The sequence below is a fragment of the Siphateles boraxobius genome, unplaced genomic scaffold (genome assembly GCF_051911475.1).
Source record: "Siphateles boraxobius isolate OS27281-9 unplaced genomic scaffold, OSU_SipBor_1 31, whole genome shotgun sequence".
NCBI lineage: Eukaryota > Metazoa > Chordata > Actinopteri > Cypriniformes > Leuciscidae > Siphateles > Siphateles boraxobius.
The window spans coordinates 11,402,595-11,420,549 of record NW_027508931.1 but is presented as its reverse complement, the minus strand read 5'-3'; the positions used below and the strand labels follow the sequence as shown (position 1 = coordinate 11,420,549).

General features: G+C 42.5%; 1 protein-coding gene and 1 long non-coding RNA gene across 6 annotated transcripts in view; one reads left to right on the top strand and one right to left on the bottom strand.

The window, feature by feature from the left end:
• Positions 1–2,489, top strand: part of ptprq (protein tyrosine phosphatase receptor type Q) — a 74,164-nt gene extending 71,675 nt beyond the window's left edge. For all 5 annotated transcript variants that reach the window (XM_077193852.1, XM_077193851.1, XM_077193850.1 and 2 more), the window contains 3 exons: positions 419–554; positions 660–783; positions 903–2,489. In XM_077193852.1, the coding sequence (XP_077049967.1) occupies positions 419–554; positions 660–783; positions 903–940 (298 nt within the window). In that variant the 3' untranslated portion in view covers positions 941–2,489. The remainder of the gene's footprint in view (positions 1–418; positions 555–659; positions 784–902) is intronic.
• Positions 2,490–15,483: 12,994 nt separating this feature from the next.
• On the bottom strand, positions 15,484–15,854 carry LOC143697060 (uncharacterized). The gene is made up of 3 exons (XR_013186159.1): positions 15,804–15,854; positions 15,625–15,705; positions 15,484–15,521 (listed from the first exon to the last, which is right to left on the bottom strand). It is a non-coding gene; the product is annotated as an uncharacterized LOC143697060 (long non-coding RNA).
• Positions 15,855–17,955: the final 2,101 nt, after the last annotated feature.

Below are 17,955 nucleotides of genomic sequence, written 5' to 3'. Positions count from 1 at the left end.
TGTATGTCATAATGTGTCTTTATATTTCACAATTTGACTTATAACTTCTACTTTATTTCTCATAATTGTCTCTCTACTTCTGCTTTGTCTCACAATGTGCCTTTTCTTATTTTAAACTATTTTTATTTCTAAACTCACAATTACCTTTTTTATTTTTATTTTATTGTATTAATCTGAGACAAAAATAGGCTTCTACAAAACTGTTTAATTAATTTTTTGTATTCATTTTTTTTGTATTCATTTTTAGTACACATAAATAAACTAATTTTAAATAAGAAATGTTTCCTCAGCAACTAGCTGAAATAATTGTTTGGATTTCAGCTAACTTTAGTTTTATTTCAAGTAAAAAAAAAAGGTTTCATGGTTGTAGTTTAACATGTTTATAGATATTATGTATTAATAATGTGTGTATGTGCAGTGCTGGTGTTGGCAGGACTGGGGTGTTTATAGCCCTGGATCATCTCATTCAGCATTTGAGGGATCATGACTTTGTGGATATATATGGCCTGGTCGCAGAACTGCGCAGTGAGAGGATGTGCATGGTGCAAAACCTGGTAAAAACATTAAAAAACAGACAGATCTCATTTTATCTTGCAAATGTAGTTGTGTAGTGTGATAGGATAATTTTTAAGATGTTGATATCTGCCTCTCTCTCTCAGGCTCAGTATATGTTTCTGCATCAAAGCACTCTGGATCTACTCTCTGCTAAAGGAAACAGTCAGTCCATTTGGTTTGTAAATTACTCCGCTCTGGAGAAGATGGACTCGTTGGATGCGATGGAGGGTAAAATATATCCTACAATCAATGCCTTGTGCAGTGCGATTAAAGCTGGTGGTTAAAGATCTCTGTCGTTCTTTTGTCTTGTCTGACTGAACTGTATTTTGTCACGTTTGTTCTCTCAGGTGATGTAGAATTGGAGTGGGAAGAGACGACAATGTAACAGGGACACTTGCGTTCTATCAATCTGATGATTGTGAAGGAGACATGGAGACTCATGAAATCCATACACAGATGCTGGGACTTTGGAGCCTGGGCCAAAGGATAAAACAAGGAATAGAAGTGATTCAGAAGCAAACTCAAATATTCTCGCCTAAATGGATTGACGCTGGGTCACAGTCTCTTTTACATCCAGGAGACACTCTCATCCATCTCATCCAAGTTTTTTCCCATAGTTCTTGTCCAACTTCTGTAATTATTTTATCTCTACCTACTGTAGAATATAGGCACTACCTACTTCAACAAAATGGAATCAAAATGGATCAAACTATGTGTTCTGGAGAAAGTACGAATATGCAGCAGTCAGGAGGAAGAAACTAGTTTTTTTATTTCCTGTAGTAATATTTATTATTAAATGCAATAATTAGGGATGAGATTCATTAAGAATTTATTGATGCTGGTTCCAAAACGATGATTCTTTTGGGGATTTTTTTTAAAATAAATATGAGATTGTTTCAGCAGAAGAGTATTTTTATTCACATAGAACATGAACAAATCCCTCCTTTTAATCTTCCTTACTCCAAGAATGAAAACTATAATGTTCACACGTCCACATCAACGGACAATAAATTGGTTAATTATCACGCGCTGCAGATAGGCTACGAACGTACTGTGAACAAAACTAACGTGCGCTTTAAAGTCGCATGGATTTTGAATTTCTGTTGATGTTTTATCGTTCGTCAGCTGGAAAATTCGCCCTGAAAGACTATTTTACTACAACTATTTTAGCGTCCACATCAACGGTAGGCCTATAAGTTCGTGATAAAGCCTATATTTACTGCACTTGATTTGCGTTCTTTGAAGCTAATCGAGACGCGCGCTTTACTGTCTGGTGGATTTTGATTGTCTGTCAATATTTTACCGTTCAACGTAACGTTACGTGAACGTCGGGATCCCAACAATATCATTCCACCACGTTGTTATCGTTATATTTGTGGTCTGGTTTGGACTCCGCTATTAGAACCGTTTTAAAACCTTGTGGTTATAGTTATCGTTCTTGGTGTGAATTGGACATTAGTCTAGATAGTTTGAGAGGCCTGACATGAATGATATTTACCAACAATGGGGGAAAAACTGCACTTGTTTTATACGAAAGTTGTGTCGTGTATGTAAGTCTATGACTAAAGTTTTTCTAATCAATAACTGTGAAGTTTGAAAGAAATATCTTTCACACAGCATCTCTTCACTATCATCTCTGTAGTTTCGAACAATGGTGCTTTTAGTTATCAATTCAGATGGAATCCTTTATTTTCCAATCCATCTTCTGTTAACTTATCCTGAAGCTGTGACATAGTAAGGTAACTTTATTTGTTCGTTCTTTTGTAAATAACAACTTGATAGGCTAAGTCTTTCATTTTTCTTTTATTGCTTCATTTGTTCATGTTACACAGGTAGGCTACTGAGTGAGAGCAAACCAACATTTGTTATCTCACAAAATTGTAAAGCTCTTTCTGAAGTTATAATTCTTTTGCATAAATTATTATCAGGCCAAATGGGTGTCAGGAGATGAATTTGTTGTGTGTGTATTTGGAAATCAACAGTATTTGTGATTTGAATATATATATATATATAAATATATATTTTTCTTCTGAACATCACTGCAGATATTTTTGACTCCTGATTGTTCAATTTTGATCTGTTCTTCACACAAAGCTATCATATGACTCCAGTATATAGTGCTTTAAAGGGGTCATATAATGCCATTTTTGTACACGTTAATATGAATCTTTAGGGTCTAGATGAAAACTTTGTAATATACTTTTATTAAAAATTCTCATTAGTATTTTAAGAAAACACTAATTTTACCTGCTCAAAAACAGCTCTGTTTTCAGGACACCGTTTCAGTGTATATGCCTTTAAATGATAATGAGCTTGCTGACTCCGCCCCTCAGTTTTTTGGGGCGTTTTTGACACAACCCACGTGTAGTGTTGCCTTGACAACAGTTGATGGTATATTTTGGCGAAAGAATGGCAGCGGGAATCTCTGAGGACACATCTGTAGTGTTGCCATACCAATTTGAACTGGAGTCGGACCCGGAACAAGATGACGGCCCGAAGAAGTTCGAAAATTAAGGCTCGAACAGAACGTTTCTGAATGGTTGGTTAACGTAATGTCACTTTGATCGATTTTTGTATGTACTGTCAGGGTAGAGTAGTGGGATACAAACGCTATGTGTTTACTGTATAGGTTAGTTCGTTGACAGATTTATGTTGAAAAACGTTTTTTTTGGTAAATGTATGCTTGTCAGTGATGCGTAACGTTATCTCAGTGTTCGGTACAACTATTGTGACTGAAACATGTCCTGTCATGTCAGTAATGATTCTAGCAGTAGTTGAAGGATACCTCAGAATTTGTTGTATGTTTATGTTTAGTGCAGTACGAAAATGTTTTATGTTTTACTTAGTGTTAGCACGTTAACTGTAACACCTGCGTACACAGTTTTTAATAACACAATAACCATAACGCGTTGTTCATTATAAATGTGGGATTATGAATTATATTGAGAATGTCGTAACGTTACATAGAATACATGCTGTAATGTACCCTGAGTGTAAACATTAGACGCATTCATCTTGAAGCGTGCAATTAAGCGATTTGCAAAGATTAATATGTATCGTAAAAGGTTAATAAAACGTTATACTCACTTCTTCAGGAGGTGCATCGGAACACGAATGGTTGGTACCGATTCCTTTTTTCAGGAGCAGCTTCTTAGCAAAACCAGCTTTATACTGACCCTCGTTTAAAAAGCAGTCTGGTGAGAAATGATTCGCGCAAACATGAAGGCATTGACGTTGCTCGTGGGGAATATTCCCATCGTAAACAAAACTCAGCCACTGCGTCTTCAGCGGTTCAAATTTAGGAACATCAAAATGATTTCTGTGTTTGTTATTGCACCCAAGAACAGAACAACACAATCGCTTATGCCTGGTTCAGATTACACTATTTTTTTGTCTTTTACGATAGTCACTGTGTCAGATTACGCGATTTTGACTCCTAAAATCTTGTCGTGTCGTGGACAAGAAACATGTCAGACTACACGTTGCTTCCTGACCAGTCATCGCGTGCCGTCTTTAACGATGCGCGTGATGTCATTGAGAAGGCGAAACTTTAGCGAGTGACTTCCGGAAACGAACGTAAACAAACAATGGATGTGGCGGTGAGTGTTGTATTGGCTGTCCTGTGTTCAGAAAACTTAAAAAAAGAAAGAAAACCCGACAATGGACACGTTCCTGGATTGCTCAAAGAGGACAGTATTGGCTGTCAATCCTCCAAAGAGAACTTGAGGTAAAATATTGTTTTCTTACGAACCTTTCCTCCATGTCATAACTCCACCTAGTATCAGCATCGTCTCTCTTTCGTTTCGCCATTTTTGAAAGTTGTGTACGGAAAAGCTTCTGTGCTCCTATTGGTCAACCTCATACATGTGACGGAACCCGTGGTGGACGACCGTTTAAAAAATTAAACATGCTAGTCTTTTTGTCGTGATGTCGTGAAGCATCGCAGACGCGACGTAGGTTGTCGCCCACTATGACACACTATACGAGATGATACGATCGAATCTTGCGTCCCGACGCCCGTTGTCGTTTACGAATCCCCACGAGACCCTACGTCAAACGGATCGTGCCAAAATGGGGCTAAAATCGTGTAATCTGAACCAGGCATTAGACGCCATTCTGCTCAAGTTTATCAACAATGACGAACTATGATGACAGCTCGCTAAGGGCGGGGCTGTGTTGTAACACTGCTGTCAATCATCAACGTGGGAGGGGCGTCATGCGCCGTGTGACGTCACGCGGTGAAACGGCTCGATTTGAGACAGGGGAATACATAAGGAGATTAAAACAAAAACACTGGATGGATTTTTATCATTATATGATGGTTGTGTACAGGCACTGCCAACACACATTGCAGTACAATCAACTTGTAAAATTACATGTACCATTATATGACCCCTTTAAAGATATTTTTATGGTGTTTTTGTCAATTTGGAACTTTACAGTCCTGGTAAATCTCTTCTTATTCTTTCTTTTTTCCATTTTCTTTTTTGTATACTGAAAAGATTGAGCTCAACCTTTGTCAAAAAATTTCCTTTTGAGATGAATGGATGTACGAAAGTCATAGGTTTGGAATGACACAAGAGTGAGTAAATGAAATCTTTTTAAATGGTGGCAGTAATGGAAATTGTCTGGAGTTAATGATGTTTAAAAAGAAAAAGAAAAAATAACTATTAAGGTTTCCAAAATATCTGATTGTTGAAATGATTACAGGAGCTCAATTTCATAGACATCCCAGAGTGTAAGGACTGTCATTATCTTTATTGCTTTGAAGACTGAGAGAGCATCCAGTGTGAAAGCAGCAATTCAGGACCCTGGAGAGCAGCACTAAAGCTTGCTGTCGAAACACTTGAGAGGACGGTTCAGAACAGGTAAGGGGGATGTTTGGGTGTACAATAAAACAATAAGCCATTAGAGCTCAGTCTTTACAGTTACACCAGTGTTTAACAAATAATCAGAAACAAATCTGTAATTAATGACTTAACTGATATGAAAGCACAGGTGTACATATCTACTATAATACATCTCTTAACTTTGAGAAAGAAAGTACTACGGTTCATTAGTTTGGGGTCAGTAGGACTTTTTAATGTTTTTTTAAGAAGTCACTTATGCTCACCAAGGCTGCATTTATTTGATGATAATTAATAGGGAAAAACACAAACAGTAGTATTGTAAAAAATTTAAATAACTGTTTTCTATTTGATTATATTTTAATATGTAATTTATAATATAAATTCCGTATAAATACAGAAGTGGATGCACACACCAGTTGTCTTTCTCTTCAGAGCTGATCGGTCTTCATGTCGATGTCTCTGAAGAGTGTTGTTACATTACAACGAGGTGTGTCGGCGCTTCTTCAGGAAGTCTCTCCCGGTGCTGGTGGTTCTAAAGCGCGAGTGCAGCGGTGGTCGCAAGCCTTCTGAGCTCTCAACTGCTGTTTTAACAGCATCACAATTCTGTGTTTGTTTGTCTGACGGCCTGTTGAGGGCGAAGAAAGTGAGTGCTTCACTGGTACAGGCTGCACCATCTCTGTCAGTGTTGCCGCGATCATTCCCCTGTGAGCTCCGGCACTGGTGAGAGTTTTTCATTTCCTGAAAAAGCAACATGGGTGCGTTTGCGTCTTTTTCAAGATGTCATTCCACCCATGCGTCTTTGGATGCGGTCGTTCCCTGTTCCCCTCTGACAATCACAATTGTTGCATCACGTGTTTGGGCTTACAGCACACTGAAGCAGCTTTTGTGGATGGTTCATGTTCCCATTGTGGGAATATGACTGTCTAGGTGTTGAGATCAAGACTTGCCTATGTCCGCGAAGGTGTAGTCCCCATTACCATGTCCCACCCCTGGGTGCCGTGTGGGATGGGTGATCGGAGGATAGTGATTGAATACCCGCCCGGTAACCATTCCATGTGGGCTCCTCACTCTTCCATAACACCGCAGCCGGTGAAGTCCCCCGTTGAGCGTGCTGGTCCCTCTGTAATAAACTGACCAGCCGTTTCATTCGGGGCCCCACCAGAGGACAGGATTGCGACTGCAGCATCGGAGGGTGAGCTGGCCTCTGGAGATGATGACTCGGCTGTGTTATCGTCCTCTGGGAGTGAAACGTAGCCCGAGCCAGATCCAGAAATGTCAGCTATGCTGAAAAGGGCCGACAAGGCTGTCGGGCTCGAATGGAAATCCTCCACCGTGGTCCGCTCAGTATCGGTTGGATGATTGGTTTCTCGGGGCGGGCCGTGCTGGTTCTCAGCCCACCACCCCAGTGCCTTTCTTTCCCGAAGTGCATGTAGAGCTTACTAGGTCATGGTTTTACTGCCAGAAACTGCCTAAAGAGCTCCTCACCCCTCACTACCCTTGACGGAGAAGCGGTGAAGGGTTACGAGGCTATCCCTCCTGTGGAGCGTTGCGGCTTTCGCGATCGGTCTAGCGATGTCCAGCCTGGTGGTTCAGGAGCGCCATCATTGGCTCAGGCTGGTTGATATGGATGATGCAGACAAGGTTCGGTTCCTGGACTCCCGGTCATCCGCCTTCTCACGCATCCATGGCTGTCTCGTGGAGACAGGTAGGTGTTGTACACCACACTCAGACCCTGCTTCGGGCCGCCTTCGGGCCTTCCAAGCCGGGTCCTGTCTTCCACCTCGCCGCCCCACCTCGGATACGTCTGTGGTCCCCTGGCCCAGTTTGTGCAAAAAAAAAAAAGCTTCCCAACCGGTCCAGATGGCCCCAAACTATACCATCAGACTCGGCTTGTAATTCCTTTTCGCTCGGCTTCCGCCCGAGCTCAGTGATATTCCTCAGACCTAGGTGTTGAGCAAATATGCTCCTAAAATTAGTAACTTTAGTCACACCTAAGTGTTTAGCAGTGCTCCTGTTTTGTGGGCGCACTTCGCAGACTACTGTCGAACGACGCGATGCAGCCACCCCTCCAGCCGATTTGAAGGCCAGCTTCTATAAGCCTGTACTTCATTGTACACTAGAGAGGTGGGTCACAACCATCTTGGTCCTGTGTTTATTGAGACGGACCCTTTTTTCGAAAGCCTCTGTTCAATTTGTTATACAGGGATGCATTTCCAAATGCTCCGTCCCCAAGATTGGTCTGCAGTGTTCGACCTGAGAAACATGTACTTCAGATCTCTATCCTTCCGCACCACAGGCCGTCCTGTGTTCGTGCGTTCGAAAGGTGTGAAGTATCAGTACAAAGTCCTACCCTTCAAGTGCTCATAGCCAGTTGGGTCCTCAGGTCAACAGGGAAAGAGTAAACTTGTCCACGGGCAGAGGACCTCTTTTCTAGTTTGGAGATGGATTCAGTCCTCCGCATCTCTGAAAAGAGTATGTGGATGGTTAGTGCAGTATAGAAGTAAGAAAGGGTCCCACTGAAACTCTTCAGAGGCTCCTGGGGCATATGGTAGATGCAGCCATTTGGCTTCCTCCATTTGAAGACCGCTTCAGCGCTGACTTTACGGCTGAATCCTGAGGTGGCCATGGTAGTGCGGCACGCTCCGTGTGAAAGCACCCTGGCCTGCCACCAAACTCTCAGTCCGTAACAGACCTTTTGTTTCTCTGGGCCAATGGTCTCTAGAACGAGTGTCCATCAATACCAGCTGAGGCGCCACTGCATTGGCATCCATTGCCTCGAGTTGCTTGCAGTTCACCTTGCTTTGCGACATTAGCCGCGTTTCCACTGTCGAGCCAGTGCTAACAGCGAGCTGAGCCGGGCCACTGGCCTCGGGTCTCAAGCACCGGGCTTGCGTTTCCACTGCCGGGCCAGTAGCCCCGCAGCGCTGCCATAAACCCCGCCCTTAACACGCCTTCCTGGATCGAACGTCATACAACCCCAACCATTTCAGCGGGAATTATGAAGTTCATTCAGGCAGGACACTCTAGCTTGTTAAAATCACACGACGATCGAGATGGAGAGGAACGAAGCGTCTGTTTGTTTGCTCTTTTTGATATTTGCTTGGTGGAAGATGAGGCAGCAAAGCCAAGATAAGAAGATGGAGGTTCAGCGGCGACAACGCTGAAAGCTTATGTTGGCTGCAGGGCGAAAGAGAGCGATCCAACGACATGCCATTCGGTTACAGCGAATGCAGAGTCGCCAGCAATGGATGGAAACGGTAAATATTTTATTTTATAGTATAGTATAGTTAATTCTTATCTTTTAGTCGATGTGAGCATAACTTCAAATCATATTGCACGGAGTTGTTTTTATGAGATTTTCACTGACTTTACTATCTGCTGAAAAAACAAAAATATTTTGCTACCTTATCATATCTTGCTTGCTATATTAATAAAAATAAAGTTAGGTGATAATGTTAAACTGTCATTGTATTATTCGTTTAATACATCTATTTATACCCATGATTATGAATATATGCATTTACATTTCACATAATTAGGGAAGTAATGTTTACAGTACCACTTTGCAAGAAAGTAAAGTATGTAATGTAAGGGTTAACATGAACGAAACATTAGCAATACATTTTGTTATCTTTAACGCTAGATTTAAAAAAAAAATCAGCTGTTGGTTTGTTAGTTTGTTCACAGTACGTTAACTGATTGTAACAATTAAAACATTGGAGTGTAATGTATTAATAAATGGGTTAGCAAATATTTATAAATGCTGTAGAAGTGCCTTTCATTTATGTACATGTACATATCTGTAACATAATTATGTAATTAATGTTTACACTTCATTCTATTATTTTTCAGAAGATGCATCACTACTACACCAATATAATGCGGACTGCTGAGGTGTGGGCCTATCAGCGAACAAGTGACTGGTGGGAGAACACTGCTCAAAGATTCACAGATGAGCAGTGGCTGGGCGACTTCAGAATTTCCCGAGAAACATTCAAATACATTTGTACAACTCTGAAGCCTGAAGCCTACAGCAACAAGATACAAATTATCGATTATGCATTCCTCTGGAGAAACGGGTAGCCATTGCATTGTATAAACTAGCATCAACAACAGAGTACAGGACAGTAGCCAACCTGTTTGCAGTCAGTCTGACTTCTGTTTGCCGCTGTGTGCATGACTTTTGTACGGCTGTGATTGCAATACTTCGGCCCAAGTTCATCAAAACACCAGACCAGGACAAACTATCTGAGATGGCAGATTACTTCGAAGAGAGGTATGGAATTCCACAGTGCGTCGGTGCTATTGATGGTTCTCACATCCCTAAATTAAAACCTCCACAATACCAATCAGATTTCCACAACAGAAAAGATTGGCACTCCATAATTTTCCAAGCAACTGTGGATGGCAAGGGATGTTCTGGGACCTGAATGTTGGACAGCCAGGGAGAGAACACGACGCTAGTGTCCTCAGAAAGTCACGCCTATGGGCTTGGGCCACAGACAGTAATGTTTTTTTCTGGCAGAGTGAAAAACATATGTGGAACTGATGTTGGATACTTCATTATTGGTGATTCTGCTTACCCATTGCAGAAATGGTTGCTAAAACCATATCCTGATACCGGCAGGCTTACAGAGGCCCAAGAACTATACAACATGCAAACAAGTCGAGACCGTTGTGTGGTTGAACATGCGTTTGGGTCAGCATCAGCCCAAGGGCCGAATGGGCTTCCCTACAAGCTCTACAAGAACTGCCCGCAGGTAGTCAAGGCACTGTGGAAGCTAATAAAAACAGCTTGGAGGAAGCAGCAAGTCCCAGCCGAGTGGCAGCAAGCAGTCGGTGTATTTATTCCCAAGGAGCAGAACTCCCAGACCATCAGCCAGTTCAGAAGCATTGCCTTGTTGAATGTAGAGGGAAAGGTTTTCTTCTCTGTTCTGGCAAAGAGAATGACAAATTTTCTCATGGCAAATGGGTACACCGATACAGGCTGCCAAAAGGCTGGAATTCCCGGCTTTCAAGGATGCATTGAGCACTCTTCTCTGATTTGGGATCCGATCCAGCGTGCCAGGAGAGAGAAGAGTGATGTGCTTGTGGTATGGTTGGACCTGGCCAACGCATATGGGTCAGTTCCACACAGGTTGATTGACTTCGCCTTGGAGTTCTTCCATGTCCCGGGTAGTGTAAAGAACATCATCGCCAGATACTACAGCAACCTGCACATGTGTTTCACGCTAGAGGACTACACAACAGGATGGCAGCAGTTAGAATGTGGAATTGCGATGGGATGCGCCATCTCCCCCATCCTGTTTGTGATGACTTTCGAGGTAATCCTCATAGGGGTCAGGCAGGTAGTTGGAGGTATCAAATAACCATCGGGCGTGAGGCTACCACCCCTGAGGAGCTACATGGACGATGTGACAAGCATCCTGCAAACGGCTCCTTGTACTACCAGGCTCCTCAGGGGGTTGATGAAATTCTCACATGGGCGAGGATGAAGGTAAAGGCAGAAAAATGAAGAAGCCTGTCAATAAGGAAAGGCACAGTGCAAGTCCAGGACAGCTTCATCGCAGGAGGGGAGCCCATTCCACGGCTGGACGAAAAACCACTGCGAAGTCTGGGGAGGCTGTACACGGCAGACTTGTCAGACAAGCAGATGGGAAAGATAACCAAACATCAACTCGCAGAAGGGCTGGCAAAGATTGAGCAAAGTCAAATGCCCAGGAAGCATAAGGTGTGGTGCTACCAGCACATCCACTATCAATGCATACTGTGGCCCTTTAACCCTCTGAGGTCGGCTATCGCACGGGCGCGATAGTCTCGCTTTTTTTCTTATCAGTGCAAAAGAAACTAAAAATACTCTGTTGATTTTGATCTTACATATTCGAGTTGTACATCATTAGATCCTTAAGTAAGTATCTTACTAGGGCTGTGTACACAGTGTATCCCTACGCTGTGAGGAATAATACTATCTAATAACCCTGGAAAAAGTACCAGAAGTGCTGGTAGTTTCATTTCGCGGAGCAACGGATCCAGCTGATGTAGTAAGTCATTTATTCTTAAGTGCTTTGTTCTAATCGCGATATTTAATAGTGTCTATAAACCGCAAAAAGACTGTTTAAATATGAATTCCGTGTCTGTGTGTAGGCTAAATGATGAATGAACAGCACAGGCGGATGCGCGCTTTGTTTACTACAGTTATACAGCGCGTGTCTGTGCCGTTCATTCACTCTCGCACCTACATTAGTAAACGTTATGTTTACATGAACACATCCAAACTATATTGCTATAGCCTACTAAGATGAGTAAAAATTGACTGAAATATGTTGAAATAAATTGTCTGTATAAGCAACAAACTGCAAATTCACATGTATATGCTAATATATCATACACAATATGTTACAAATATTGTAACAAAGACTAAATATGAATGTTTAGACAAAATTTTGTGATTAGTTTTGGATAGATTATAAAGTTTTGACTGTTAAAAAAGACTACTGTCACATTAAATAGGTATGCTTTTGTTCACCAATTTCTGCTCATAGTTAAATATACTATTGTATGATGTTTTGTCAAAAATAAATTAGGTATATTGAATTATCAACAAAGATGTTATTATAGTGTTTGTTCCAATATTCAAACTAATGAATCCTTACCTTTTTTAATACGTATGATAAAATGTATACTTTTTACAAAGAAATACACTTGAAATATTATTAAAATTGTAATTGTTGTTGTAATTGTAACCTATTTGTAATTGGTTACAATTTCTAATTGTAAATATGTATATATAGATAATTTATTTTGTCCTTGCATTCTTTGGGACCCAGTGACACACCTGTGTGAAAGGGCTGATTAATATGCAGCTCATTATGTATGTGGCACATTATCCGGCCTTTGTCTTTGTCTGGAAAGCATAGCCAACAACTACATCCGCAAGTGGCTAGGCTTGCCCCGATGCTTTTCAGACGCAGGTCTCTTCGGTCGGAGCGTGCTTTCAAATCCATCAGCCTAGGATATAAGCAGGAAAAGGCTCGCCTTTTGCTGGATCTAAAGAACTCAGCAGACCCGCCTCATAAGGAGTGCGAATGTCCCCATCCGCACAGGCCGCAAATGGAAGGCACAAGCAGAAATGGAGCGTGCCATCACCAGTCTGCAACACCGAGGAGTGATGTGGGCGGTCCAGACCAGTCGTGCTGGGCTGGGCTGGGGAGCAGTGCAGCAATTCTGGTCCAAATCCACCAAGAGACAGCAGAAGAAAATGGTGGTGGACGAAATCACCAGACTGGAGAAGGAGCGCTTCCATCTGAAGGCAATATCCCAGGGCACGCAAGGAGCCTGGACGAGATGGGATGCTACCATCAACAGGCGTATTACCTGGGCGGATATCTGGAGGACGCCTCAATCCAGGCTCAGTTTCCTGTTAAGGGCAACCTACGACACCCTTCCATGCCCTAGGAACATCACACTGTGGTATGGTGATAAAGTGGGCTGTCATCTGTGCGGGAGTGCCAAGGCAAGTCTCCGACACACTTTGTCGGGATGCAGAGTAGCACTGACCCAGGGACGCTTCAGGTGGCGCCATGATGCAATCCTGACGAAACTGGCCGAGATTCTGGAGGGTGGTAGGGTGGCAGCAAAGCAGTCACTGGCAATAGAAGAGGATGCCCTGACAGGATTTGTAAAGCCTGGCGGTATACACCTATTGCCTGCTCAGAAGAAGACCACCTGGTAAAGAGCGGCAGATGCTGGCAGACCTTAGGAAACAGCTGGTCTTTCCAAGAGAGATCATGAGTACCACTCTCCGAACAGACATAGTCATGTGGTCCACAGTGGCGAAGCAAGCCCTCCTCATCGAGCTAACCATCCCCTGGGAGGAGAATATGGAAGCAGCCCACGAAAGGAAGCATCAGAAGTACGCCAGTTAGCAGCAGAGTGCAAAGACGCAGGCTGGAAAGCTTCACCTGGTGGAGATCGGCTGTCGAGGCTTCGTGGGCAAACCAGCAGTCCAGCTGCTACATGGAGTGGGCGTAAAAGGCTCAAGGCTGAGGAAAGCCACGGGGTGCTGGGAGAGGAAGCGGAGAAAGGGAGCTACTGGCTTTGGTTGAGCAGGAAAGAAATGGGGTGGGGATCATCACCCCAGTAAAGGCAGCTGCAGGGGGTGGGGAGACGTCCCCAGCTTGAGACGTGCTGTACACTGCACAACTTGTGCGAATTATACATGGACAGATTTATACCAGAGTGGTGTGATCGTGATAACGATGCTGAACGTTCACTTTGCAATGTTGGTGATGAGCGTTCAGATGCAAGAAGTGCTCTGCAACAATTGTTCATGCAGAAGTAATAATTGTTAGTTGTTGTTATATTGTGTTTGTTACAAATAAAATATTTGAAATGAAGATTTGGCATAACCCTGTTTTGTGACTTGAATACAATTCTTTATCCTAAATGGTACATGGTTACATCAGACAATATCAGATCAATAGGCCATTTAAGCATACAGAGTGAATACTGCAAAAAAAAAATTAATAACATACAATTTAACAATCTTCTCACTATTTTTAAATAAAATCAAACATACTCAGCTCTACAGTTTTTTTAAATTGCAGTTGTAAGTATATGTCAGTTGAAATTTATTTAGATATGGTCACTTCTGTTAATGGTACTTTAAAATGTTAAACTGCTTACACTGTTTACAGTATTACAGAATACAAAAGGTGCCCATCAGACAGCCGTTTAAATAATGTGCCCATCAGTATGCATAGAAGTCTATACCAATAAATGTCTTAGCCTGATTATCATTCTACTGACTAGGACCATATTGGCATTACAGAATACAAAAGGTGCCCGTCAGACAGCCTTTTAGATAATGTTTCCCATCAGTATGGATAGTAGTCTATACCAATAAATGTCTTCGCTTAATTATCGTTCTACTGACTTGGACCGTATTTGCATTATAGAATACAAAAGGTGCCCATCAGACAGCCGTTTAAATAATGTGTCCATCAGTATGCATAGAAGTCTATACGAATACCTGCAATAATGGCTTATCTGAGTCACAAAGTCTTTATATTTTAGTAAATTATCAAGTAGGTAACTTTAACAATAGGTTTTCATAAGTTAACATTAGTTAAATACTTTATATAATATAAACTAATAGGGAGCATTTACTACACAGTATGTATTCATGTTAGTAATATTTGGCATTTTCTTTAAGTGTTTAAATCTAAAGTTTTTTTTGCTAACGTATATGCAGTGTGAACTAACATGAACCAACAATGAATTACTAATAAAGAATGCATTTAAGTAACATTCATTTTACATTTATGCATTATAATAGGTGTATATGTGTATTTTGCTTTTGATAATGTGCCCCTTAATAAGCATGATTTCCATTTGCCTCAGTTATAATAGCATAGCTATTACTTTATTTATATATTAAGTTTACATCAGAGTGCAAAAATACAAAGGTGCTTATAAAATGTGCATACATACAAATGAAACAAAACAGGTTCTTTTGAGAAGTACTACTTACAAATGTGCATACATTACAAACAAAACAGCAGGTGATTTTAAGTAGCCTACTATTTACACAAAAAAATTAAGGCATCAAGGAAAACCGAAAGATAGATGTTTTGTCCATTCAAGTTACTTCCTCTGGAGTAGGGCTGCGGTCAAATGACTGAAGACCGATGCAAAAGACTAAGATTCTTTCTGTCTTTGTGACATCTCCTCCCGTCTGAGTTGTGCATCATAGTCCAATTCCTCTCGTCTCATCATCATTTCTTTCTTCATTTCTTCTCTTCTTAGCTCTGGCTCTTCTTTCATCTGTTGCTGTTTTATGTCCTGCATACACTGCAAAAACTCCCTTGTTGCCAAATTTACAGCTTAGTGTTTGTGACTCTCTGTGAAAGCAGACACACAAATAAGCAGGATATTTGAGATAACTTCTGATAGATTATAGATTGTGGTATAGCACATACAGTATACCAAACTGTAAAGTCTGTTAAATATATTTAGCAGGTACATTAAACGCATAAATACTTGGTCTAGTCCTTTGTGGAATGTGATGTGATCCTCTTCTTATTATGGTTAGATCTTCAGGGTCGTCATGTCTCTCTGTAATAAACATATATACACATAACGTTTATTACATATTGACAAAGAAATTAACAAAACATTGAATACTTCTGTGGTGTATTTTGTATATTTTATTGCATACCGGGTGTCGACGTTAGCAGTGGAAGTGTAGACGGTCCCTGCTCCACTTCTGAGTCAAATAAAACACTCTCGGATGACGATTCTAGCACACAAAACATAAACACGCACGTTAGCCACTTATACAATATTTAATTATTTATTTATTTTAAAGTTAGGAAGATAGCATGTATATTAACTCACCGGCCGTGGCTGCCATAGTGTCCCGACTTGTCTCGCCACTAACAGAAGGACGGTCCATCAAATCGAACCATGGAAAGTTCCTTCTCTGGTCTCCACTTTTTCCATTGTGCGTTTTAATCGCCTTGTACTGCGCCCGCAACTTTTTTATTTTTACCCGAAATTGAAGCGTTGTTCGTCTAATACTTAGCTTAGCAAGTTCAGCAACGATGTACTTGATAACATCCTCGTTTCTGCACACGCCGTCAAATTGACGTTGTACTCTTTCTTCTGCCCAAATACTCAGAAGAGCTTTGGTATCCTCGACAGACCAGTACAGGAGATTCTCCATTTCGAGCAGCGATAATTTTGCGCGATATAAAAAAGTAAAATGTGCATCTTGCCGCAGACCATACCTTTCCCTAACACCGATAAACTCCGCCTTTTACCTTGACCATGCCTCTAGCCCGAGCTGGCCTGCTTTGGCCCAAGGTTTTCGACGGGCCAGAAATCCTGGCCGTTGGCCCCGAGTAAGCCCCGCTCAAGCACCCGAAGTGACAGTGGAAACGCGACTGGCCCTGGCACGCACTAGCATGGCTCAGCCCTGGCCCGGCAGTGGAAACGCGGCTATTGCTGCTTAGCAAGCATGTACTGGTCTGAAAACACAACATGGCGACCGTTGAGCTACGCTCCCCTCGCATGTTGCAACTCGCCCGCCACCTCTTCCTTGGAGTCAGAAGCTTCTGAGGTCGCTTCATTCCAATTATTACTTCTTTTTAATTGTGCCGCTGACAAGCCTCACAACAGCCTCTGGCCCAGAGAGGGTTGAGACTCCGTCCCCCAGGCAGTCCAGCTGTTTGGTTTGGTACCACTTCGTAGCCGCAAAGTTATATTTGTTACTCCTCCGGGCTCGTCCCTCCGCGAGTTGTTTTTCTACACAGAAAGACTCTGGCCACAGCTGGCCCCGGGGCCTCCGCAGAAATGCGTTCCCCAGTGAACCTTCTTGCACACAATTGTGCTAAAGTCAGAGAAAAGATGGAGCAGGTCTTGTTAGTTGTTCCTTATTGGCCCAACCAGACCTCTCCTCTCGACAGCCCTTCCTGACTCCTTCCTCTGAGTACATTCTCAGGGATGGGGCATGATGGCAGCTGCGTTTAGACCTTGGAGAGTTCCAGGTCTGGTTCTAAAAAGAACGGGATGCGGAGGTTCTGGTAACTACAACAATAATTTTTAAGCCTTAAGAGACCATCACTTCTGTGATAGCACCCTCTCAAAATGAGGCATGCTCCCCCTTAGGTGTGGAACCTATTCGTTGAAATGTGTCTTCTCTCCGTGAGGAGATCCTGAAGGTGTTCGATCACTTCAGTGCTTCTTTCCTGCTAATAGCTTGGAGTGAGGGCTGTCTCCTCCACCTCAAAATGTTGTTGCCTCTGTATTGACGCACACCAAATCCGTGGGAAGCACAACTTGATTGTAAGGTTCCTGAGGGGAGCAAGGAGTCTGAATCTGCCTTACCCTTTACCCTCTTGGACTTATTCTGGTGCTACTGCACTGCAGAGACCTCCCTTGAGCCCTGCAGGCAGTGACTTAAAAATCCTGTTTTTAGAGAAACAGTTCTCCTGCTTGCTTGGTCTCTATCTAGAGGGTAGGGACTTGCACGCATTTTCAGTCAACGAATCGTGCCTGGTATTCGGGCTGCCTAACTCTCAAGATATCTGAGACCCCGGTCTGAATTTTTGCCCAAGGTTCCTACCTCTCCTACGGGACCAGGTGGTGAGCCTGCAAGCCCTGCCCCGGAGGAGGCAGACCCAGCCCTCTCTTTTCTCTGTCCGTCCACTCCATCGTGGTTATACGTGCTTAGAATGCAAAGCCTGGACCTCAGACCAGCTCTTGTTTATTATGGAGACCAGCAGAAGGGAAGGCTGTTTCCAAGCAGAGGTTAGCCCACTACATGTGGTTGCCTTCATCTTGGTGATTTCCCAAGATCCACATGCCCACTTGGGTGGTTAGCTCCTCCTAACTGAGAGTATTGCTTCCTCCTAGGCGTTGACACAGAGTGCCTCGCTGAATAGATGTTAATAGAGTTGGGGGCTGGGCGACACCTATCACGATCGCTAGAGAACTAGCCTATGTGTCAAACCGCTATTTCTTGTGGGATCCCTTCACATGAAGCCAG